This window comes from Danaus plexippus (assembly GCF_018135715.1).
Source record: "Danaus plexippus chromosome 3 unlocalized genomic scaffold, MEX_DaPlex mxdp_25, whole genome shotgun sequence".
Taxonomy (NCBI): Eukaryota; Metazoa; Arthropoda; class Insecta; order Lepidoptera; family Nymphalidae; genus Danaus; species Danaus plexippus.
This window is the reverse complement of record NW_026869844.1, coordinates 1,936,519-1,964,331: the sequence shown is the minus strand read 5'-3', so window position 1 is coordinate 1,964,331 and position 27,813 is coordinate 1,936,519. Positions and strand designations below refer to the sequence as shown.

General features: G+C 29.9%; 1 protein-coding gene across 3 annotated transcripts in view; it reads right to left on the bottom strand.

Moving 5' to 3' along the window:
* Window positions 1-12,272: 12,272 nt before the first annotated feature.
* LOC116770007 (5-hydroxytryptamine receptor 2C) overlaps window positions 12,273-27,813 on the bottom strand; it is a 47,381-nt gene continuing 31,840 nt past the window's right edge. For 2 of the 3 annotated variants that reach the window (XM_061526807.1, XM_061526808.1), the window contains exons 3-8: window positions 25,136-25,238; window positions 22,855-22,984; window positions 18,225-18,423; window positions 16,203-16,326; window positions 15,021-15,128; window positions 12,273-14,655 (exon numbers count right to left, since the gene is read on the bottom strand). In XM_061526807.1, coding sequence (XP_061382791.1) covers window positions 13,755-14,655; window positions 15,021-15,128; window positions 16,203-16,326; window positions 18,225-18,423; window positions 22,855-22,984; window positions 25,136-25,238 — 1,565 coding nt within the window. In that variant the 3' untranslated portion in view covers window positions 12,273-13,754. The remainder of the gene's footprint in view (window positions 14,656-15,020; window positions 15,129-16,202; window positions 16,327-18,224; window positions 18,424-22,854; window positions 22,985-25,135; window positions 25,239-27,813) is intronic. The other variant, XM_061526810.1, reaches the window with a different exon arrangement.

Below are 27,813 nucleotides of genomic sequence, written 5' to 3'. Positions count from 1 at the left end.
CCATTGTAAAGACGATAACAAAAAAGTAGAGGTTATTCTATTAGACATGATTAAGTATAACTTGGAATTAAATTCCTTTTATATGTTATAAAGAGGGATTCATTACTTTGTGTATTACAAAATAATAACAAAAATTATGTTATTGAAGATTATTTTTGTTCTCTACAATACATTCAGCTTATTTACTAATACTTTTATGAGACTTTTTTCTCATAAAATATTATTACGAATCACTCAACGAAGATAATCAAATATACCAATTATATATGATATATATAAAACAAATAACCGCAACCCTTAGCTACAGCTTTCAATAAAATACTTTCTGAAGAGTAGAAGACGTAACATGGTCTTTATTTTGATGAACACTCCACCTTGACGCGTCGAGAGCTCTTTTATAAAGTTCTGTGTATATTTCGACAGCTGGAGAGTCCTTGATACAAGATAAAGTAAATTGTTTTATTTGGTATCAAATCACAATATTATCTTTATTTTATATATTTTTTTATTATACGTTAGGTATAATCAAGCTAAAAATAGTTCATAAATATTTTTTACGTTATAAAAAAAATATCCGGAGAAAAATGATATAAAGTAGTAGTGCTAAATCAATTATTTTGAACATGATATATCTTACTTATGTTAAACTAGTTCTACCAAACTTTAGTTTCCTGTTTTGGAGGATTTTCTTTATTCTCAACAGAATGCCGAAAAAAAAAGTTTCGTGTTTATTCTTCTGTACGGTTGTCATCATAGTCTTTATAAATTATGTTGATATGATTTTAATTCTATCTTTTGTTATTTTTTCTTTTTGTATACGCTTTTATGTTTTCTTAGAATATGATTATAAAAATTAGCATACCCGATTCTACCCAACTTTTTCAAGCTAATAATAAACTTTAAATCATTTTTAGCTGTAAGCATCTCTTTTATACAAGTTATGTTGAGTGTTTTATTCAAGTAGATAACGTTATCTTCTGTTATTTGTTATTCTCAGCTAAAAAATACTGTTTTGAAGGTAGTTTCTGTACGCATTCGTGTGTCTAAGCTGTTTTCTTAGACCTTGTAAGGCTCATTCAGATTAACAGATTCTCATTTTGTTTTTCCTTTGTAATGTAACTTAAGCCAAAGTTTCGAAAATGTCGAATTGCCTAAGGACTCTTGTTAAGATAACTTACACTAAAGCTTTCGAAACAGTAACATTGTAAAAACATACTTCCTCAGCTATAGAAACAACGTTATTTCTTTTAATAATAAACAAAATTATATATATTATGTAAAAAATAAAATAAATATTTCAGATTATAATTAGTACGCCTTAAAAGTTTATAAAGACTGTCCGGTTGGTAAGAACATTTAGTAATGTACTCATATATTTTAGAAACAGTAACAGTCATTTATTTAAATTGACTATTGATCTGATCTCCTTTTTAATCCCAAGAATACTTTAAAATCTGATAAAATAATTAAAATCTCAATAGGACTTATGTCGAAATATTATTATTATTCACAAGTCCGTTTCTTCAATTGCTAATATTTTCTTATATTATAAGTTTTATTTCATTAACTAACCGTCTGCCTGTCTTCACCTTGATGTCTTGTCAACATCTCGTCTGCCCGTGATCACGGTTGCTGCAAAGTAATCAAAATGTCGGGAGTATGTAGTTTTTAAAATAATAAAATACGCGTAGCGATCCGAAAAATACTAATTTCATTTGCACTCAATACTTAGTTAGTTGATAAGTCTTAAGATCAGGCAGCTTGGGCATGAATATAGGATCTTCTATTTTTGAAAAGAGGATTAGGAGCAGGTGTTAGATAAGTGTCAGCCATTTGATGTATTGTATTAATTTAGGATTATTTTAAACTTTAAAAGTTTCGCAAACTAATTCCTATATATAAATATCTAAAAAAAAGGGTATCTAAGGAATTGGCTTGCCTACTGTATCTAAACACACAGCTGAGATATGTTCTTTTACCCTTGTACCTATACTCCTATCCGTTTGTTCAATATATCACAAGCCGTAGTCAAATTAAGTTTTTCGAGACCCGCTTGTTAGGATTAGTAAAGGATTAGTACACTTATTCGGTCTCAACTGTCGAGAATTAACTCACTTTTTTATGTGGTGTATATATTTGTTTGATGAAAACCTTGAAGAATTTGCCTATTCTGTCAGTTACTCTTGTCGCATATGGTAATATGGCAGGTTGTCACTCAAATTGATGTGGCTTCGAATGGTTCTTGCGAGGCTGAGGAGGCACGGAAAGGTTGTTGATGATAAGAGTATACTTTACATGCGTAGATGTTCAGCATGTTGGGGCCTTTTGCAACCAGATTGTGACAACTATAGTTAAGTGCCTAGGGTAGTCGTGCGGTTTCCTTTTGAGTGTCAGTGTATATGGTGAGTCCTATACACAGTATCTCCGACCATGCCGAAATTACTGGTGACTACTATAACGAGAAAAAAAAATTGCTTCTAATGATTTAGTGAATTGAATTGAGGAAAAAAAAAAAACATTGCCTCTTATGATGTAGTGAATGAATTCGTAGAATTAAGGTGAATAAAAAGGGCCCATATTTAGTTTAGTTAATATTCTAGAAGTACCATCTACATAGCGTTTACATAACAACGGTTTGGCTGGCGCCAAACAAAGGGGGTTCGATGAGTCCTCGCTAAAGTAAGTTTTTCAGTTAGATGTATGTGAATCAATCTGGTGCTGAAGTAACCGAAATAATATTGTAGAATAAAAGGATGAAACTTTTATACATACGTTGATTCCTAGCATAAATGCTTGACTGGCACGTTTTTATAGTTAATAAAATTTAAAGTTGAAAAGTAAACGTTTATACAATTTTTTTACTCTGTTTGTAATTTAATATACATCGATAAAATATTATGCTCCTTAATATTCATAGACACGTTCTTATTAACATTTTGGAACAATTTTAATATCCGTGCATTAAATTTTAAACTGATCTTATCATTTTAATTTTGAAAACATAATATTCACATTTAATTTATCATTATACTAGGTCGAAGTCTATATACAATTTTAAGAAAGTAATAATGTATATATATATATATGTTTTCTTTCCAAATAACATTAATACCTTAAGTATATACATAACCTTAAGAGTTTACAGATATATGGGTAATATTTCTTAGTAAATGAAATAATTGTCTGTTAATATCACTACGATACACACTATTGGTGACTAAATTTCGCTGTCTGTATTATGAAGCGCAAAAACGTAATTATTTGTTTTGAACCTGAATTCACTCTCTTTCTATACTGCTCCATACGACCTTTTTTTATTGCGATATCATTATTTTACTAAGGAGTATTCGATCGTTTATCTTGTGGTGTTACTTCGATTGATAATAACCGAAATTTGGTTTTATTTTCATACCGATTACTTGCTATTCATTGAATTGATCGAGTTATATGAGATTACGCGTGGGTTTCTTTTGGTTAAGGTTACTTTTAGGTCGTTCTTTTTGGTATTTTGGTGTTATATATTAGTGCTGAGTTACTTAATCTATAGAAGGCGCCCACTTCAAAAGGTGATTACAAAATAAAAATTGTATATATTTAGTTAGATTTTAAATTAGATTATTGGAGAGTGAATAAAAATAGTGTTCGTTTATCTATGATATTTAGTTGATTATTGTGCAGATATTTATTGTTATATAGGTTAGGTTAGGAAATAATATTTAAGGATGAAATTATTTTTAGTTTTTTAGTTCCTATGTTTTTATGTTGTGTTTTGGAGCCGTTTTTTTTTTACTGAAAAATAATTTTATTTCTTACACTTAAGTCTAATTATAAAGTAGATACGTAGGATAGAGTAGCTGTTACAATATGAGGAGACCTTCCTTATGTGCATCTCGTATAAGAAAGATTCGAGTTCAGGAATATGAAATTGACAATAATGAGCGTCCCAACAATAATAGAGAAAGAAAAAGAAAAAAGAGATAAAGAAAGTAGAAGAAGAAGAAAGAAAAAGAATTTTTCTCAGTAAAATAAGGTATCGTTATAATCTTCATGGTACCATTTGTGAAGTCATCATGGTACTAGCTGTGAATCCAAATCGGCTAGCGTTGAAGTATCTATTTCAGACTTATATGGTTTTCTCATGGTTGCCATTCTCATAACTGGATGAATTAAAATATGACTAAACTGGAAGTACTAGCTTCCAAATGATAAAAACATTAAAATTGATTTACCCAGTTGAAAGTTATTAGATAACAAACATAATAAAGAAGCAGGCAAATTAATATCCGCCTCGTTTTGTGAAATCGGTTGAAAATCCCAAGAGGAAAGAATATTTTGCTCCAGTTTTATTAGATATGTTTTAATCAAATTGTAATCAATAAGTAATTGGTGCTTAAGAGATACCTTATTATTTACTTAGAAAAGGTAAAGTTATTTATAGACTGAGCGTTGGAGAACTTTTGACAAAAAATGAAGGGTAAACCGATGTTTACCCTTAGACCGATGTCTAGAATACAACAAAAGAGTAGAGTTCTTAACTTTAACTATTGGTTACATATAAGGTTTCCACCAAGACCTAGACATATTCTTAGAACTTAGTGGAAATACTGCAGGGGCAATAGTATCTCAATAGCGCCCCTGCGCCCCGGTCTGGGGTCGGGCTGGTAAACCGGCTCCTGTGAAAGTCCGGCGTCGTCGGGGCGGTCCTAATTGCCGGGATCGCCCCCTTTCTCCGAGGGAGTAAGTCCGGTCTTTACCACGACCGGCCAGTCGCAGGTGTGCCCTGTCGCTGACAGATCCGGGGTGCACCAACATAGCGGCCGATGGCTTTCGCAGTGGTTTTAGTGAGTAGGGACCTGCCCAGGTCGAGTCTCACATCCTCTCCGGCCCATCAGGGCCGGTGAGACGGCTCGTAAAAAGAGTTTCCCTGCGTCATCAAAAAAAAAAAAAAGGGGCCATAGTATCTAGAATGAAAGGAATCTTACTTTCATAACTAGCAGCATCCGATTTGACTACTTACATGTGGTTTTTGACTTCCGACGAAATGAGACTTGGGTAAAAACTAGTCTAGTGTAGAAGTGTGAAGATAATTTAAAGTATTTGAAAATATTTGTTGACATTAAAATCTTTACAGGTTTTCATGACCAAAATAAATACGTAATGTTACAGGTTTTTTTTTTATAAATAAACCTACGTTGATATTGTCATATATCTTGACAAAACCAACCAATAACATTATGAAAATTTTATAAAGCTTTATTTAAAAAGAATTTAAATGGCAAATGAATTGCCAGTGAAAGATTTGATTTCATTCCAGTAATATAGAGTAGCTGCGAAGTAATTTTCAGAAATATGAAAATGATTTAGAACTTAATAATGTAATGGAATGGGACATCTTCGTAATCCAGACAGCCATAAAATGTTATTCCTTAGCTGGTTATCAATTCAGCAAAGTTAAATTTCTCATTTAGATAGTAATTTTTAATACGTTCTGTATATGGTTTCTGTAAGCAAATGGATTAATCAATAAGTGATTGTGATATTTTTTGCTAAAAAAGTAATTTGAAGAGTACACCGAGAAACATTAACAGTTATTTTTAACCTCTGACATAATAAGAGAGTTTGATGTCTGTGCGTGCTTGGGAGCGTTCGTGTGTGAATTAAAGTCGATTTGTGCAAGAGTATACTTAATGCATATACAATCTTTTTCAATGAAATTATTATGTTATTTTATCTTTCATTCATTCATTCAAACATTAACAATCTCAGTCTATGAAACTTAAGAGGAAATGCGATGGAATACTTTATTCCCTTTACAGCCGTACCCTTTAATAACAAAGCTCACCCGAAGGTTCACAGGCGAATGTGGTCAAGGTGAAAAGGACACCCATTCGGAGTATTTTACCTGGGTAGATGCTCCAAACTGCAACGGTCTGAATGTGTTAGTTCCGAAAAGTGCCTTTAGCCTAACCAGTTTCTGTAAAAGAGCATTAAAGAAGACTTATCTCAATTATGGGGCGACATTCTCTGTTCAATATTCTGGCAATAAAGCTTTTTTGGCTCTGTCCTAATCGAAGAGAGAAATATCTGCAAGTTCTACTTATCTCCTCTACTTAAATCTTATAGGAAAAAGGAGTAAGCAACATCGCTCGCTTCCCTTTCCGAACAAAACTGACAAAACCTATCGCATATCATTTTGCTTACCTCACTGGGGTTCTTCTATAACAGAGGTCCACATTACTAATTAACATGTATGGAGAACATTGCTCATTTTTACGTGAACAAATGTAGTTGCCCGGGAGGTATATCAGCCTTGGCGCACTCGAGTTGTTTTGTGTTTTAACTCGGAATTTCCTGCCTCTCTTGAATGATTGATATAGTACCTAAATCTTAAAAGCTTGTCAATATGGCATCTGCAACTGAGAAAGAAAGCCGTGCAGCCCCTACTAGATAGCATCCAATTTCAATTATCTTTATAATCTGTAAGACTATAAAGGTAATTGAGGTATAAACATATTAAGTGAACTCCCCAGAGCATGTCTAGAAAACAATGTTCTTCTGAGTGACTCAAAATGCGGATTTTGCTGAAAAAGATCAACTAGGTGTCTTTAGTGTACCCTAAATATTTATGAGGGAAAACTATAGAGAAATATGGTGAAACTCTCGCAGTTCTCTACTATTATCAAAAATAGAGTCTCGCTAAATATATTTTTAATCTGTAGTCCTAGAACTATTTACAAATTTTACAAATAAAGATTGGACCTTTATTAACTATATATTAAATAGTGTATAGTGTACTTTGTTTTTTGTTTCTCTGGTTTTTTTGTGAATAATTTTAAGGATAAAAATTTAGGAAATATCTATTGGACAAAACTGGAAACGTATTTCACTCAAAGTTTTCCCATTAATAGAAATCCTGAAAGAACATTTTCATTAATGTATTTGACACAATGAGAGGCGTGCCAAAACTTAGTAAATCAGTAAAGGTGGCAGCTACACTTCAATGAAGTCCAAACGACTTAGAAAAATAGCATTTTAGATATGCATAAAAGCTATACTTATTCACCGTCAAAAAAATATATAATTATCTTATTAGTATTTTTATAAAAGGTATGATCTAATAATATAAAAATGTTAAAATATTATTTTTTTTTATTTTCTGAATTTTTTAGTTCTACTTCTATATATTAAATGTTACATATTTAGATTACCTGCAAGCATCAGCAATTTTCTTGCTTCATTTCTTCCTTAATCTATTTTTATCTTCCCACAAAGCTATAGTTTATATACATTCACATACGTGAATAGCTAATTATTATACTGTAACCGAAACATTAATTATACAAACGTTGCGGTATGCTGTGGCTTATTGTATTTAATATTATTATTTACTTAATTAGTTTTAACTGCCCTATCATAACCGCAGACATGCTTGTCTATAATATTATTTTCAGATAAGCTCACATATTAATAACATTTTTAATTATATTTACATTTTATCTGCGCATTCGTTTCGTCACTTCAGTAATACAATTCATACATATGTTGTGTAGTCTGTGAAACTCATTTAAGCTTGAGAGCAAATACACTATTCCTGGTACTGTTGTAAACAAACTTAGTTCTCACTGAAAGTTTAATGTAGAAAGTTATCAGAGTTTTAAATTGAAAAGTACTTATTTTGATACAAGTGAAATGTTTTATTAAATAGTAATCATATTAATTGACAGAAATTTATGTTGGCGTCATTTGCATGTGGAGTTTTTTTTTAAATATAATGTGATGAAATTATGTGACACCTTTTGTAGGAAACGAAGAAAGCTGGATTTTTTTAAGGAATAAAATTGAGGTATAGAATGAGACTACTTTTATGCCCACATGTATGTCTGTCTAAATAAAATATCTATGTTAACCTTTGAAATCACTGGATAGAGAAAAAATTTCAGTCATGGTTTTGTGTTGTTTTAATCTATAATCTTAAGTAACAATAACAAAACTATTGTGGTACATAACTGTTACATAAATTTTTCGTTACGAATATGAATATATATTTTTTCTAATCCATGCCTTGTAGGCCTACTAATAATAAGAATTTTAATTAATTTGCTTTGTATATTCCTTATTGGTGTCACACGTATTACTCTTTGGAGACCGCTTTAAATTGGATCAGGGCTGAGCTCTGATTGTGGGTGCACTACTTTGTAGCAGGATGTGTAATATTTACCCATATCCCCAATTTAACGATCGTGTTCACTAAAATAGTGCCCCAAAACCAATGACCGTTGTTCAACTATATTGAAAACTTTTGTTTTAATATAAAAATATTTATAAAATTAGCTGAAAGACGTTTGTTATTAACGTTATGAAATATTTACTTCACGTCTTTAGTGAGAGTTTAAATAGGAAGGACCTTTAATCATTTAACTACTTTAATACATTATTTATTTGGCTTCTTATAATGTGTATCAACTCGTGCCAGGGATTTGGGTTCGACGAAAGTCTGTAACGACGTTATAAAGTTACTTTGATAGGTTTGATACTAATTTCGGTAACACGGCCGTAGCGTTAGAAGTTTACTGCTGCAATAAAGGAGGAAACAAAATGTTTGATATTTTATCCAATAGAAAAGAATTAGGATAAATAATACTATAAAAATAATTATAAACATAATTTATAAATATTTTCTTAGGTCTTATAAAAATAAATATAATAATGTGTACTACCATTTATTAATCGTTTTACCCCTTGTTGTTACAAGTCTTTGACGATGCGTGCTGCGTACTCATTCAATTTAGATTGACATAAAACATAATTGGAAAGAAATGCAGGGGTTTTTTACCTTCAACGGAGAATGGCGCTTAAACAACTACTAGCAGGTCACGAAACGATTAATTGATGTTTTAAATTGTTTCTAACTAATCTTTTTATATTGTACGAATAGAAAATATGTGTTTAGTTATAGTATCAATCATTAAAGATATTAATACATGGCGTCAAGTAGAAGTCTTTTAAAAAAAAGAAAAAAAATTATAGTGACTAAAAACACTTATATTAGCAGTTATAGTTGTTTTATACCAAAATATACATAATAAAAAATATTTATTAAAATATCTTACGTTTTAACATGCAATTCAATAGGTAAATTTGTTTTTTTTTGTTAATTTTATGTATAAAAATGATTAGACGTAACTAACTCAATATAAGTATTGTATTAACCTTGTAACTTTTTTTTCAATGAAGACGGATTTAATTTAAAAAGCAATATCCACATAAATGTTATTGCGTGTCACACAATATTTCGACGTAAGTCACTAAAAAAATTTGTTCCTGCCAGTAGTATTTAAGCTGGTAGTGCCTAACTGTGGGCAGTTACCACAGTTCGAACATGGGCTGGCTCGACCGGGAAAGTACCACCCTCTCACAGATCGACGTGAAGTAGCCTTTAATTGCTGAATTTCGTCCGATGAGTGAGAAAGCCGGTCGCCCTTTCCATTTTCCCATCCTATCCTGCCCTTTCCCTTTTCCCATCCTTTCCTCTATTCTTTCCACAATCAAGTTAGGCAACGCATCCGCAACATTCTTTACGTTGCAGATGTCTATGGACGACGGTGACTACCTTCGATAATCGTCCCCCTTTGCCGATGCTCCACGCTCGTTTGTCACTCCTAATTAAAAAAAAATTAACGCTATTCACGTTATAAGAAAACTAGAATGGAATGGGCAAATCGCTTGGGTATAAAGTAAATGTTACATAATTTCAGCTCAATTGATTGAAGTTATTCCCTTCAAAATCGACTAGCAAGATTTTAACCAAAGAAATCACATACATACATATATATATTTCATTGGAAGGTGAATAAAAGCTTGTTAAAAGCATGATATTGTATTGTATACAATGTAACGAGAAAACAAAGTAAGAATGTCCGTAACAGTGCATACAAACTAACGATAAACAATATTAGTGTCAAGTCATCAAATGTTCTTTCATTATTCTATAGGACTGCGTGTAACTTTTACGACTATTATAAATCAACCGGCTCACCGATGAAATATCGTCCGAAGCCTTTGCTATTGACATTTTCCTTGCGTATTCTCACGAAAAGTTCGTGACTTGTGTCAGACTTGATATTTCAAAAAATGTTAGTGTAAAATGATATGATTTTTTACTTTATAGAACATTTCTAAAATTAAAACTTATAATTAGAAAATTTTATGAATATGATTTATAATGTTTAGTACAATAAAATTTTATATATATTAGTGAAACCAAAACTCGTTTGTGATGTTTGTAATTGAAATCTTCGAAGGGACATATTTGATTACATTTAGGCTTAATCTGAGCAAAAGCTTGGGATTACAAAGATGGATTTACAATTTATACATAATAAGTTAGTACTATAAAATATAATATTTTTTGTTATTCCGCATAATAAAAGATTTGTTTTTAAAGCGAAAAAGGATACAAAAATACTTTGATTTCAATAAAAGGAAATATAAATATCTCATTAATAACTTTAAATATAACAAAGACTTTAAGAAACAAACCAATTATAAAAATAGAATAAGGTTCTACAGTCAAAAATTCGTTTTCAACTTCAATTTTCAATTTATTTCCTCCCATTGTGTAAGCTTTCGTTCTAAATTGCTGTATTTTTGGGACTGGGAGTAACAGAGTGGTAACCAAAGCAAAAACAATATTGTTAAGGAAATTATAAACGCTTTTTAAATAAATCAAATATATGTGTTATTGAAAAAAATATGAAGATTTTTTTCAGAAAAACTATCAATACAATTAGATGTCTATTATATGTGAAATTCAAAAGGTTACAATACAAAACACACAGGGCAAATGCAAAACTCAACTTGGATTCTAAAGGAGAGGAATTGTCCTAAAGCAAAAAATTAGCTTGCTATTCGATAAATGCTTTCCTTTATTAATCCAGATGGGTCACCAAAATTTTTAGTTTTAGGATATATTGTTAGTTCTATTAATGAATATGGGACGTGTGCTATGTTTACGTTGACGAGTTTCTAAAAAAACAGTCTGGAATATGCAGACAGATACACAAACCTAAGAAAATAGTTATTTTATAAAAGTTTTACATAAAAATAGACAATTATTAATACAGTACAATTCAACAATAAGCAGAGAGATATAATCGGTTCTAGAGAATTTATAATTAAGTCTAAATTTTAGTACTTCATTTTAATTATTTTTTTAAATGTATATAAAATTATTTTCAAAAGAAATGAAATGTGGCAATCATGATCGAAAATTTATCATATTATGTCTTTTTTTTTCAGTGCGTAAAAAAATCGACTTCAAAAAACAACACTAAAACACAGGAATTAAAATATTAAGACATTTTTATAAATAAGTACTTACTAACTTTCCTAATAAGTATTTCCTAACTTAACTTGTCTATAAATTATAAATATCTGCATAAAAATCGACTAACCACCTTATTTAGATAAACTAACTTTATTTTTATTTACTTTCCAATAATGTTATTTAATCCCTAACTAAATATATACAATTTCTTAATATTTAATCACCTTTTGAAGTCAGAAAACAGCAATAGCTCCCTATTTATGAAGGGCTCTCAAACAAATCAGCTGATTAACGCGAACGTTCATTGTCTTCTTTGTGAAAAAGCAGAAAACACAATGATTCGTCACAATAATAAGCGTGCGTGGGATAGGAGAAGATTGAATAATGCTGAACAATTTATTCTCCAACAATTTTTTTTGGTTATCCTCAATGTTTCGAGGATTCCATTATAGAAATCTGACTTTGTGACCATAAAACCACCTGGAGGGTGTAATGTTTCAGATAAAAAAAGAATTCCTTAAATCAGTCGAGGAGTATTCGAGAAAAAAACAAGAATAATAGGAATTTAAAACGTCCTTCTTTTTTGAAGTCCGTTAAAAAGAAAATATAATTAGCATAATTGGCATTTTTTCGCGAATAAATCTACCTATGAATTTTATAAACAGTCTTATCTTCTTCAGTAACTTGAAGGAATATGAAATATATATTATTACTTCATAAATTGCAGTAATTTATGTATCAATAAAATATAGCTAGTGCAATTTTATATTTATTTGATTTTGTAACACATTTTTGCTATTTGCTATTGAACAGATTACTAAGATCATAATGTGTTCATTTAGCACTATTTATTATATAATATTTTTTTTCTTGTCATATTTAAAGTGCCTTTGTAAATTATAATCCATATTTCTTTTGGTAAAGGGAATTTATTGAAACCCATCAATGAAAGTATTATAACACGTATTAATTTTTATTTAATAACTATTTGTGAGTATCATCTATTTTTATGAAACATCTATATTATTTACAATAAAGTATTTATTTACATTTAATTTTTATTACTACAAAAATTAAAAACGATTATATGTTTTATACAACAATTACTAAAATATATTCTGTAAATAGATTACACTACGTGAGATCTATCGTGACTAGCTTCTTGTAGTATTTAAATACATTAATAGTTCGATATGTTATTTAGAATTACAATAGCAAAATAGCTTTCTATACTTTTAATACAGTAACTTATATTCGTAAGTGAAACAACAAATACATTAATGACAATAAAGTAAATGAAAACGTTATGCTAATTAACATTAAAGCGGATACTTTAAAGATTATTTAGCGCCCAGAAAGCACCTCGTCGTAATTGATGTATTTTTCGTATAATTACGTTTTTAACATTACAGCAATGCTGAGATTATATTTGAATAAAAATTCAAGTGAAAAATGTAGAGTGAAAAATCTGTATGTAATGTCTACACATTTGCAGATTGCAGAATAAGAAGCTGTGACCTCTGGAACAACGGGCTCCATTTGCTTTACCAATTAAGTGTGCTATCGTGTGCTGACGCTCGTCCCCGAATTAGTTATTTTATATATAAAGCAGATTAAAGCTGCCATTTGATAAATCCGCTTATGTTTAGGTTTTATTCCGTTGACGAATTATTCATTCTACATTTCGTATTTGAATTTTAGTTGATATATTTTTAAAGGTAACAATTATCATTTATGATAGATAAACATTTATTTCGATTAATCGTCTTATTTATTTTCTTGTGTCTAAGTGCAAATTCATTATATTTATTTAATCGTGGAGTGTTATGGTTTTAGGAGCTCATTTTTTTATAAATTCCTGTTATATTTTCATAATTTTTTTTCTATAAATTTAACTTAATAATGGTGTAAAAACGTATTGTTGTATAATATTTATATCATATGAAATAAAAGCTATTAATCAATTTTAGTTCACATAATACTAACATTTTATTCATAATTCATCGCGACTCCTCGTTTCTACTTAATATTATACGAGTGCTTATAATAATTGAATCTACTGTTACGTTATGAGTTACATATTTTGAATAGATTTAAAAAAGCTTCTCTTTAAACTAAAAGTATAACTTTTTAAATCAGAATATATTATTGGTGTTAAATAACTTATAATTGTCTTAAAGTAAAGTAAAAAACTAAAAATTTCGAACAATTTAAAATGTGTACATATCTTTATACATATTGTGTATATAGTTACAATTTAAAAAATATAAATTTTTATACTACAAAATAGATATCTTATAAATCTAAAATTCTCAACTAAAAGCGTATTGAAAATGCATCACACAAATTGCGATCGAATGTTTCTATTTACTGAGAGCGCGCCGAGGCCGGGATCCGACGTTGGACGGACGCGCTCCCAGGGTGCGGGCTACCTTCTCGACTTACAATACTGACAAGATAATACCTTTTTGAATGCTTGTCTGAATACCTTATTAAATATTGTATAGAATATTGGATTAACCATTGAACTGGCATAGCCTAGCCAAAGGACAAAATCAAATACCCAACTCGCGATTCTTCTTTCGCATTCAGGACACACTACCGGAACCATATTGAGAATGAAAAATGGAGCCCAAAGAACAACAAAAGTGAAAAATACTACCCCGAGAACCTTAGTTGCTTTTTGTTCCAATCGTAAGATTCGCCCGTGGCGAGACGAATTGCGAGATATAACACTGGAATTTCTAGAATGATGAGTTCTCGGAAGCTGACGCTGAGGACTGGGAGTAACATTAGTTTGCTGACGATTGTTAATAGACCTTTGGTTCCGAATAGTTCTAGCAGATGTAGAAAGTGTTGTTCGGGCACCACCGAAACTAGATCCTCTTCTAAATCTCCTTGCTTCTTCCCAAGTAACTATAGATGATGCACCCCGACTAGATCGTCTAAAAAATGGAGTTGAAGGTTCATCGTTTTTTAGGTTTCCATTCCTAGGATATCCATTGCAGTCAGTTATGTCTCCTCCTGGAACTATAATTACTTCCGTAGTGCGTCTTGGCGGTGTTGCATCTGACCCAAAATAAGGACAAGTGCAAGGTGGTGGTAATAAAAGGCCGTCCTCTGAACTCCTGGACTTGGTTGTCAATGTAACAGGTGCAAGCAGTCCATCATTTGTGTCATCATCAGATGCACTGCGTGGTCTATTCAAGGGCGTATTTGTATCAAACGTCGATAACCGTCGTTTTTCCTGAAGCATTGATGATGGGGAGCTAGAAGAAACACTTAGAGAACCTGGTGTAAGCATTCCTCCCCGTTCTGATATGTTGGTCCTGTAAAGATTAAGTTGTATAAGATGCACGAAAAAGTTTAAATATATAGAATAATTTAACATATATTTCGAAATTGATTTGCATCACGATGATGTTACACAAAAAACACATAAATATGCAAACATTTATATTTCAAACACAAAAAGAAAAACAATTCTTGATGAGATTTGAAGGGAAGTAGGTAATCCTTTGCACGATTAGGGTATGTGCCTTAGACGGTATAGCTGTATAAATGTTTTTTTATTTTATATTACTATTGTATTTTTGAGCTCACATATAAATATTCAATATGCGTGAAGAATTATATTTAGCTATACTATCTGTTGCTAAATTTCGAAGCGAACAAATAAATGCCAATTGTATACCCTCTGCTAGACGGTTTAGATGCTGCGGAAGCTTCCAAGCCACGAGACAGACGCAACATCTCTGCCCCGAAATGATGCAGTGCACTCATTGCTGAAGGGGCGGGTTCGCTGTGCACACACAAACGAGCGACAGTCACAAACAACACATTGTTGAGAAGCAACACTTATTACTTGGGATACTATGGTATTATGTGTGATGTAAAACAATACATTAATATAGATAATTTAGTCTAACATATCTTAAATCAAAACATCAACGTTAACACATAAAAGTAATCCTAATTCTAACTACATTACAATTATTTGTTTTTATTTTTCTGAGATACAAATTTAATTATAATTAAATTTTATTACATTATTGAAGTCTTTAAAACTAGAGTGTGCTATTAAATGTAGTCTAGACGATGCAAAGCCATCCCGACCGCTAATTAAAGTCTTAATTGTAGTGTAAGATGGAGTTTATATTGAATAAAGCAAAACTTGTTATCGAATATAGTGTAATTTATGAAGCTCAAATATCCAAATTATATATTATACTTTAGTATTTTATAGTTGGATATATTTCAGGTTCGCATTTACATAATCTTTTGTGTTACGTAAACAGGAAATATTTGAAAACAAATTTAAATTCTAATTTATGTACTTTCATAAGATAATAAATAACGAGAGTCTAGTTAATCAATCTAGTTTTTTACTACTGATAATAGAATCTACTTTTACTCAACCACACACTGGCACCAGCGGAATTTGAATGAAAATGAAAGCTTTAGATCAAAAACAAAAGCACAAGAAAAAGCATTGAAGCTATTTGCATTTAAATTACACGAGCATTAATCTTATTTCACGTGCCTTCACATGCATGAAGGAGAGACAGCACCGAAAACGGAGAATAAATTCTGATGACATTTCTGTGGTTTATAACGTAATTGTTTCTTTCCATTAATTATCATAACTTCAGAATAAATGACGTCTTTTTAAGTCTTCCAAAGATCATTTAAGATAGTAAAATATACATATACATACATATATATATATAATACCATCAGTTTAATTTCACACTCTAAGTGTATCGTTTATCGTGATTGATTTTTGGTAGTCGTAAGATGAATTATACACGTAACTACACGCGTTTTGTATAAGGTAATACAATTCTTGTTCTTTTTGTAATTGTATACAACTTACCTAGAATCTTGAAGCCATAAATCTCTTGTATCTATGGGAGGCAATTCAGTTTCGGTAGATGCTGCCGAATGTTGAGGGGTTCCGCCCCTTGGACTAAGAAATCTGCGCCAGGTGCATCGTCGTTCTATATATTAAAAGGCACACTTAAATATATAAATCAATTATTTTTCATTTAACTCAATTGTCAATAATTTTTCAAAGAAATTTGTCTTGGATATTTATATCAGATATTTGTAACCAAAAGATTTAATTAACGCCAAGTTGGAGGACTGGAATCTAATGTTGTTAAATAAATTTTCTACCTTAGTTCAAACACAAAAATAAACTCCCAGAGTATACAGAACCTTCTAGTGGATATAAGTTCAACATGAAAGCTTTCACTGGATTAGTTGTGATGGAAAATTATTTGCTTTGTAGGTAATATATATTATACCTCTTTGGTGACAATAAAGCGTTAAGGCCAGCGTTCTATCAATAAAAGATTCTTACTATAAAAATACCAATGCGACATAAAAAGAGTTAAATTAATCTTTTAAATAGTCTTGGAGAATAGATCCGCTTACACCAAAAACTATATGTGACATATACTTGGAGCAAAGTGTAATAGGTAACAATTCCTCGTGTATCAGAAATTGTTTCAACACATGGGTAATAACGTATTCTTGCTTATAACATGAAATGATTGCGCTCATGAAAAAAGATTATTTTTCATAGTTTTATAAAATGTCACTTCAATTGGTTCGCAGGTAGCGAGTTAGAAAAATTATTGTCTCAAGTGTAAATTTAAATCCAACATAAAATTGTTTTAAGTCCTAAGATTGTAAAGGTCCTTATAGAAAAAGTTCACGAATGTACATTGTATAATTATCTTTTAAATATTAGACTTGAAGGTTAATAACCGATCAAACGCGGTCACCAAATACATTACCGACATGAACGTTCTTCTAAAATATTTCTTCGTAAGCCGCTTGAGCCTCCTCGATTATAATCCACGGGGCTTATATTAACGCAAAGCTAAGCCAAGATGGAAAAATGAAATTGGGGAAACGAACGTTTGAATAATATTATGCCGCATGTATTTAAATAATCTTCTACATTAATCAAAAGAAAAAGACGTTCATAATAAAGCTTATAGTAAATTCACTTCAATTATACATCTTCTTGTTTATTTTATGGAACTTTGTCTACGTAATATTTTTAGATCCGCTAGATTTTCAAAGTAAAAAATTATTGTAAGTATTTAGACGTGGATATAAAAATGACAAGAGATTTTATATTTTTGAAGTATTCAAATAAAATATCAAACCTAAGTAATCTGTACATAAATTTAATACAATAAATAAAATTAGAATACCTGTTTGTAATATTGAAATAACCGTATCTTACTACGGATGAAAATATGTATATACGATAAATTCGCCAACATATTTTTTTTTACAATTTTTGTCTATCCGTCTGTTTGTTCTAATCTCTGAAATGGCTGGATCCATTTTGACGGGACCTTTATTGGCAGGGGCTGATGTTATAAGAAGTAACTTAGGCTACTCTATGTACCTCTTCCGAATCCTGATCCCGAAATTAGGCGTGATCACGCGCGAGTGAGGGGCGGGGTAATAAAATTGTTAAAAAATTCCCTCAGTATCATTTAATTAACACTATAAACAGATCCAACAGGCAAAATGAGTGTGGTACAATAATGGTTACACAAAAACATTCGTGATTAATATGAATGAAAATAATTATTCCTGCTAAAATTTAAATATATTTTTTTAATATTAATATTTGAACCATTCAATTCATCGTCAGAAAAACTTTATGTATTTCATTTTCAATGTGCGGCGTTTTTATCTGATAAATAATATTTTCAATTATGAAAGTAGCAAAAGTTTTTCAAATAAATATGTATCTGACTTATGAGTTAAAATATCACGAATGAGAAATTTTATTTGACATATATGTACATATAATTAAAACGAGAATTAAATTATTTATTTTATTCTAAGACAATCAAGCCATAATCACCGATCGGAATCGCACCGAGCCACCCAGCGGCCCATCCTTGGCCTAGACCCTTCCTCTGTCTTGCTAGCAGTTGGACTGTAAGCGCGTAGGTGAGTAACATCACGCCCAGAGGAATGTAGAAAGATATCACGGAGCCGATAGCTTTATATAAAGGATCTGGTATCTGACAGGAACCACCGATGAGGACTGATTCTTCATTCTGGGTAGAAATAAATAGTATAAATATATTTTCCTTACACCTAGTTTTTAAGAGAAACAATATTTTATCTACACTTACATTTTGAAAGATTCTGTCACAATAATTGATGCTTTTAAGCTATAGCAAACAAGAATCAAGAAATTATGTAACGAAAATTAACCTAACATCTGACGTCGAACGTCGTTTAAATTCGGCACGGTGTTTGTCTGCTTGCAACTAGAAGTAGGCTTGTAAACTAGCAGCTACCTGCTCATAATTGATTCTATCTCTTATACACACAATGCCAGAGGAGGTGATTAAGGTGTGTGTATATGGTGGGAAAATTTTAACTTGCTAAAAAAGACTGCATAAATGAAATAAATATGCAATTATAATTGCATGAGTTGATAAAAAAATGCTATGCAACAGCTTTACCTCGGCAATCGCCGAGTGCCATACCATTTTTTTTAGTTTTATTCTGAATTTTATAACATTTTTATTGTTGTAGATTTAATTGGGCACAATTTAAAACTATTGTCTGAGTTTTAAAACAAAATTATTCTTTTATTGATCAATGTTGTTCGCAAATTGTTTGTGTTATAGACGTTTCCTTTTGACGTCATTGCACTTACTTATTTAAAAGCAGGTACTTACCGTTTTACTGAGACATACAACATAACGGTAAGGTGTAATATGAAGTCATTATTATTTCAACTTAAACAAAAATCAATAAACCTTAAAAAGGGCTCTTGACCTATAATAAAAGTATAGTTCATATATGTACTTATGTTGAAAAAATCTTATAAAAAAAGCCTTTCTAATTCTTTGTTAGCCACGCTATCTCTCTTTTGATGCCTCTCTCTTAACATTTCCATAAAACTGTATCTGTATTTTTGAATGTAAGTAATATTGTGAAATCAAATATATTTCTCTTACCAATACTAATGCGCAATAGATATGTTGTAAATGGATAAATTATCTATATAAAACGAAGTATTCAGTTATAAAGTATTGTTTTTTTTTTAATTCCTCATAATTAGAAAAAGTTTTATTATACAACTTTTTTTTTTATTTTTCTCGTATGAAACAAATAATTTTTACTTAGTAATCAGGTTATTGTAATTATTTAAAATAAAAAAATAGGACTGTAGAGATTATTGAGTAGGTTCTTATAAAACCACCATTGATAGACAGTTTAAACGCGAAACGACATAAAATATACAAACATCATTAGGCCCAAGGAATGCTCCGACGAAACCTCTATGAATTCAAACATGATTTGAATTCATCCTTCAATTACGCGGACACAAATCAGATTATGTATTATAATCCATTTATCACGAATTGATATCGTGTATATCCGGGAGTCACGTACACATACATATATCACTGAAACTTAATTCAATCCGTTATCCTTAAACTTTACGGTTTTATAAATGATTTATATGTTGATAATTTAAAAATATTTTTTACTATTTGCATACAAATTGATGAGAAAATATATAAAAAAAAAATCATTATTTAATAAGAAACAGTTGTTTGAAACCTTTTCGTTGTATTAGGCTAAAACTATTCAAATGTGTTATGTTATGATATGATTATTCAAAAGTGTCTGAATGATAAAATAATAGAAAAGTATGTACATATCTATTGTGGTAAAAGTTAGAGAAAAGTAAAAAATAAAGAACCCACCTTTAACGTCAACTAAAATTAAAGTATCAAGATTATTTATGCAGCCATTAAATCTTAAAATCGATAGTGTATAGCTGTTTTAGCAAGGCTTTGTTCTCCCGTGTATCGATCAGACTTGGCTTGTTGAGAACAATTTATAATTTAGGACAATGGGATCTCTTCTATATGCTGTTATTTGCTATGTAGCGGGCTTGCATCTTTGCTATCAACTATATATTAAAATCTGAACATATATTATATTTTATTTACACACAGTATACCATTTATCTTAAAATATCCGGTATGATTTTTGAATCAAAAATCTTAATTAGAAAAGAAGTTCGATACTTTAAATCATCTCTTATAAATGCCATTAACTATACGTTGATCATATCTTATAGACAATAGTCTTTTAAGGTTTATAAAAAGTATTTTTGTGATTATGTAAGATTTAGAGATTTAAAATTTTAATATAATTTTATCTACTTCTTATCAATGCCTATTTCGCCCGGTATTGAACATTGTGTATTTACGTACAGAATAAGAGATAATGTTGGGAAAGCGTGGCCGCAAATCAAAATGTTAGATGCCAGTATTGATATTATACATTTCGGAATGGATATGGGCTATTTATTATAAATTTGTGGGCTTAATGTGATTGTAGTTTAGCTACCTTAATATATGACGGATTTATATAAAAAAGTCAATTATAATTAGAAATCAAACACTAGTATTATCTGTTATGTCCATAAGATATAAAAAAATAAAAATAGATTTTTTGAATAAAAAATGAAAATGGAGAAGGTATAACGACAAATTTCATGACACCTCCAGGGATCGAACTTGAAACCACCGGAATATTTAATTGCAGTTGATTTGCCAACAAAGCTATCGTGCCTTGACTTTAATAATTGATATATTTACTTTATAAATGCTTGTTATTTTCTCTTACTTTTCCAGATTAGTAGACACATTGCAAGCAATTCCAGTGAGGAATACAAAAAGAAAGGTGGTAGAGCCTAGATGTGGTTAGTTACTACAGCCGGTAACACATTCCCTGTTCACGCCCTTTTCTGCCATTTCCTTATTGCCTTCCCTCCCTGTTCCTCAATAACCAAGGTGGGCAACGCATCCGTAACATAAGACATGTTGCGAAAGTCTTTGGGTGACGGTGACTTCTGCTCATCAGGTAGACCACCTGCTTTTTTTCAACCATTCTCATAAAAAAGAGGTAAGAAATAAAATTGAATTATCTAAAGCAACTTACTATCGAACCAAAACGAACTTCGTTAGACTTTGCTGCTAACATAACTAATATAATCTAACAATCGATATCGCAAATCTAAGGTAGCTTATGTATACCTAACAGAGTCATTAAATTGGGCCCGCAGCTTTCATTCAAAGAGAATTAATATTGGTGTAAGTATATTATTTACTTGTTTTCTCTTTGTCAGGTTTCGTCTTTGAAGGAATTAATTACCATTATAATTCACGTCGTATATAATTTCATTGTTTAAACAAATGTTATTGATATTTCAATAGATTTTAATTGCTTTACATTAATAAAGCGTTTTATGCGGCTTCATTGAATAATTTTCTTCGCTTTTTGTGTATTTGATATTAATTTAGATATTAAAAAAAATTAAAAGTTCAGCCTCCATTTATATTTGACAGATTTTTCTTGTTTTCTATATTCGATTTCAAAAACGAGCAAATATCAGTCTTTAAATTCGCAAAAGCAAGTTAAACTTTTACAGAAAAAAAAAACTTTCATACCATACTCGCGTTATACTAAAAATGTGAAATTAAGACTTTTAGACTATAAATGTTACTATTTTTTTTTAAAGACAAAATACACAAAGAGAATCCAATTCATACACGTCGAAATTATAAAACATCTTATGAGGTATAAAAAGTTATTTATATCTGATTCGATAGTAATATTAAGCGAATTCAAATCAGACCCTAGTACATTAAAGTTAGTTCTGCTACAGATTGGATTGGGCGGAAGTTGGCTTCGTTAACGTTATTGGATTACCTGATGATACTGAATACAAACGTGGAGGTATAAGATTCATTTATGTTAACGGCACGTAAATTATAGGGTTCTTTAAAGAAATTCTTTTGCTCATCTTAATTATAACATATTTGTTGTAATATTACTATTTAATAATTACAAAGGATCGTTCTATATGTTAACAGAAACGTTTCTTATGTATATATTTTTGCTTTTGAAAATTATACGTTGAACTACCGCAATAAACAAATGAACTAGTAAATAAATATAAAATTTATTTAATATAATAATTACTAAATCAAGATAATTAATATTTACTATTCATACATAACATATCTATTTATATAAATACGAATGAAAATTGTTAAATTAACAAAATTGTCTTGTGCTACCATGGAATCATTACAGTAAATGAACTGAATTAACTATTATATTCAAAATACTGAGGTTGATTATACAAAATAATATAAACTGAAACATTACCTCCATTGAATGACACACAAATGATTTGACGAATTTGTGTTATTATGGTAATTTATTGATTTATTCAAATCAATTATTTAAGTTCGCGTGATTTTATTTATCCACGTAAATTTGCACAAAAATATTCTATCTCCAAATATACTTCATAAAATCAATGTTTTATTTTTTTTGTACGCAGCCCCTTTTTTGGGTCATTACTTTTAAAAAAGAGAGGAAAAGATTTTGTCAATTCTATGACTTTTTAATGTACTTTAATAGAATGAAATTATGTCGTTGTTTACCTTAGAATACATTAAACTTAAAGGCAGACTCATGGCCGTTGAGAGTATCCAAACGAATACGATCTTAACCGTCACTCTCTTCCTCGTCTTATTCCTTCCGAACCTCATCGGGTACCGGAGCGATAAATATCTGAAAACGAAATAGCGTTATAAAAGGGTTATGCAAAAATCTTAAGTCCACAATTCAAGTGAATTAATTACATCTAAATCTATTGCCACGTCTATATTCTCTTTGAAAAAAAAAGTTTTAGTAAAGTAAGTTTTCCAACTTTGTAACATGTTATTTTGAGAATCCAAGTTCATCGAACAGTAATAGATTGTTTCAAAATAATCATCCCCTTATTCAGGTCGAGTTGAACGAATAAATTTGCTTAATAGGTCGTGTAATTTTAAGAAGTCAATTATATTCGGTGTCACTACGTTGTTTCCCGAAAAATTCGGTTATAAGAAATCTCACGAGCGTTTTATATTTTTTTTTCAGTTTAGATTAAATTAAAATTAAAATATTTCAATTTCTCTATACACAAGAAATAGTGTTTGTTAACCACTTTATAATTTCATGCTAAAACGAGCTAAGGTCCTGTGGGAAATCGAATGCCGTCTTGAGCACTAGAGCTAATTGAATAAGCCTACATGAAGCGAAATGCTTTGACTAAATGAAGTTCTAACAAAATAATATAACATAGCTAAGGGAATGTAAATATAACGCCTTAATATTCATATCATAGTTTTGATAGTTCCATAGTCATTTAAAGTATATTTATTTTAGCTTCAGTTTAACATATTTATAATTAAATTCTCATTGTTTATACTGATAATATTGGTTACTTTGCTGTCTACAATTAAAGGTGCTAAAATCTCTGCAGATTTGTTAGGTTTTTATTGAAGTAGAAAGGAACCTTATCTTAACACATTTTCATGTTTTTGTAGATTAAATATAGGAGAAGAGAATAAATTAGAAATTCACAAGGAGTTTTTTGGCTAGCCCTAGTTTTGGATACGAAAAACAAAAACTTTTAATTACAATAACTGCTTAGGATAATTTTCGTTTAAATCACGTAAATTTAAATAACATGTGCCAACAAAGGAATGGTATACATGTAATAAACGTTTTATAATTTTGAAACTGAAAAATCAAGAAATGACTGAACCATTTTCAATACGACTCATTTAACCTGCTGTAATTTAAAAGTTAATTTAATTGATGTATACCTAAGAATAAAGTCACAATTAAAATTGAAAAAGGATAAAAATAAAATGAGCTTAACATAGCTTAAATTAAAAGAATAAGTGAGCTTACATTCCAAGTCTGCAGGACTAACTTCAAAAGTATGAAATTCATTTCGCTTTTAAATGTACTGCAGTGTTTTAAAAAAATATAATTTATAAACTGAAAACTACCAAGCCATGTTCTCAAGAGTTCTCGTGTTCCTCGCAATTTTATTTGTATAAATTAAAAACTACTTATAATAATTCCTATTTTTTTATTTTTTTACATTAATCTTTCATAATAAACCTACAATCATATTGAAAAAATAAAGAGAAAAATTCTTTAAACCTATATTAGATAACAAACTCTAAAAAAATATTTTCAGTGACAGCGCAGTGATAGCTCAGAACAATTTTATGAACGAGTTCGCCGAAACCTATCGACTATTTAAAATTGTACCGATATTTATGTAAGCTTTTCCTTTCATAACAACTAACACAAGTGGCTTTCTGTTTTATAGCGTCTGATATCATATTATATTTTAACAAAACGTATTTTCAATAATAAAGTTAAATGAAGAATATCGAGATTTTATCAGATAACACAGTCATATATTTTACCGATCCCATATTTATAGATACGTATAAATAATTTTTACATATTAAATACAATAACATAAATTTAATAATAAAATATCTAAATAACAATAGGAATGTAATAATTCAAACACTTAATAACACTTTGGGTTAATCAAATTAATGGATCTCTTGTATAGATAAGAAATGTCTGAAAATGATAGTCTTATTATAACTCGTTATCTTTAATCACAAAATCTGTTTTAGGATAGGCGAGACCTTTGCTTTTGTTATCACTTCTGTTTTTGATCTGTTTATATACTTTTGCATTCATATTTTTTTTTCTATTTGTATAAATATTTTGTATTAAACTAAACACACAATATACCAGTTAACGTTTACATAAGAAGTAACCAAGAAAAAAATAAGTCTTGGAGATGATTATTATTTAAGAAATATTGAAAAGGAGACTAATTAAACAGAGAATTTAGCTTACCTATCAACGCTGATGGTGCATAGATGCATGATGGATGCCGTGCAAAGGAGCACGTCCAGGCAGATCCACGTTAGGCAGTAAACAGCTGGCAGTGGAAAGTAACCTATGAAATGCAATCAATATAATCCTTTTGAAAGAAGAACAGTATCTCAAGGAAGTCAAATTTTTCAGTAGAAAACTATTTATCAATAACAATATTATAGCTGATATTTTTTTAATAACGTTAAGTGTTAAAGGTAATTCAAAACTCTCAAGGAGAATTCGGTGTTTTTATAAGATTCTGTTTAATAGTTTTGCCATTTATTTGTCTTATTATTTTTCAAACAATTTAAATTTGATTGTGAATTTAAGAGATGAAAGTAAATTCAAAATCAATTTAATCTACTTATCAAAAATTTTCATGACATTGGATAATATCCATCAAGAATTTAAAAATAATAAAAAAATATATGCTTAAACTACAAAGATTAATAAGTACAGAACCATAAAAACTGCTATTGGACTCAGACGTCCTTGACCGAGAACTCTTAACAAACGAATCATAAAGACATTTTCTATTAATATATTTGATACGTTGTATATATTTTTGTATTTCATAGCAAAATTCATAATTAATTTATCAAAAATAACCTTTAGTTTTCCACTGCATTGATAAACTAAAACTTGCCTCATTACTTCTGGGTTACAAAACATCAATCATCAAATCAAGTCAGACAAAGAAGACTATAGCCAGCTGTTAAAGCTTTTAAGTGAAATGTGAGTTAAAATATGTGCTATATAATTACAAGACCAAGACTAAGTACACAAAGTAATAGCAATATCTGTGTATAACGGCTGAGTTGGATTTGAAAATATTGTAAAATAAAAATTAAATCTTGGAAGCCTCAATAGTTTTAAAATATATTTCGTGTTTTAAAAATCACATAATATTAAATATTAAATAACAGTAACGGAATATTATTTGACATCAAAAATATATTTTATAAAAGCGACGCTAAAACCATGGTCATTAGTATTAGATATCAACTTTGCCATTACTAAAACACACCATCGGCAATTTCTGGGAATCTGTTACCCGTTATTTATTTTATTACCCTTTACTAGAAACTGTCGTGTGATAAATTACCAAGTAAATTAGCAAGTGATACTAATTGTTATGGGGCTATAGAATTGAGTGAGTGGGCCAGAGGTAATACATTCTGAAATAAAGTGTTCCATATATAGTATCCATAACAATCTTTTAGCTTCAAGAACGCAGCTGTTGTTGTAAGCAACTAAGTAGCTAATACGCTGCCGAGTTAAATACCTACATAAGAAATTAGCAAAGTTATTTGTTTAATTAGTTGGGATACTTTAGAATTCCAAAGTTGAATAAAACAATTATATCAAACAATGTTAAGTAATTTGTTAATTAAAAATAAAGTATGACCTGGTTAGATTTTAATCCGTTTGGTTTTATTGGTACTAATAAATTGATCGAATTGATTTTAAAGCATAAATATAATTAAATTATTGAGTTATTTTTAAGGAGTGCTAGGCATAAACATATTGGTACAGCATTTCTAACGAAGATTTCAAATCAACATCCAACAAAAAAATCATAGAATTTGAAAGTAAATACAGACTTGGATTATTTATTTAAAGGGAATATATATTTTTTCGGATTACTTGTTAAGATTTCAATGAAGTATTTTGAAGTCTTTAATCATCGCTTTATAGATCTTTTGTTAATTAAACGACTGAGTCACTATTTACTATCAAGATTGGTAATCTGGGGTTTATGTATCTTTGAACATCCTCCCGGTCCAAAATAAAGTAGTTGTATTTTTAAGAACTCAGATCGTTTTAATAATATACGAAAGTTTTCTATACGTCGAAGAGTTCGCTGCTGAGTCTCGAAGAATTGATTTGCTTTTATCGTACTGTCCCCACTGCCACAACGGGAAGAGCGATGACACGTTTTTTATTATGAAGCCACAAGCTGGCGATTAGTGCACGTGGTTCTATGAATCAAGTTGTTTATGAACCAACCGACTAGTATTTTGTGCACGTGTTTCTCTGCGACGATATGCAGTCGATATACTTTATAAAAAATACATATATATTAAATGAATAATCAACTTAATTTTTTCAAAATCTTGCCTAAATGTTTCTCATATTTTTTTTATAAACACGAAAATCAATAAAAAATATCAATTTGCTGTCTTTGATCGTCCGCTACTTTCAATTTTGACTGACGTTAGTTCATCTGTCATCTCAAACGACAGCGATTAATTGCGTCGAAAAAATATTAAATTGCATTATGTTTTTGCTTTTCTTCGAAACTTCATATAGAAAATAAAAAAAATCATGATTTATGTGTAGCATACATAAAATTGTGTGGTATTAAAGTGTGGTGTATTGCAAAATTTATTTTTCTGTGAAATTGTTTTTTTTTATTTTGTGATCCTCGTTTAAGTATTATTCAGCAGAAACGTTAAATATTAACATGGCACAAAACACATTACATAGTAACATAATTTCAGACTACCGTTGCAGTGAATTGTAACATCCAAAATGTTATTCGTGACAAATTGAAAACACGTTCAAACAACTGTGTTTTGTCGAAATATTTATTGTATTTTAACAATTTACGGTTATCGAAAATTTTATTTTCTATGAAACATTTTTATTGTCTT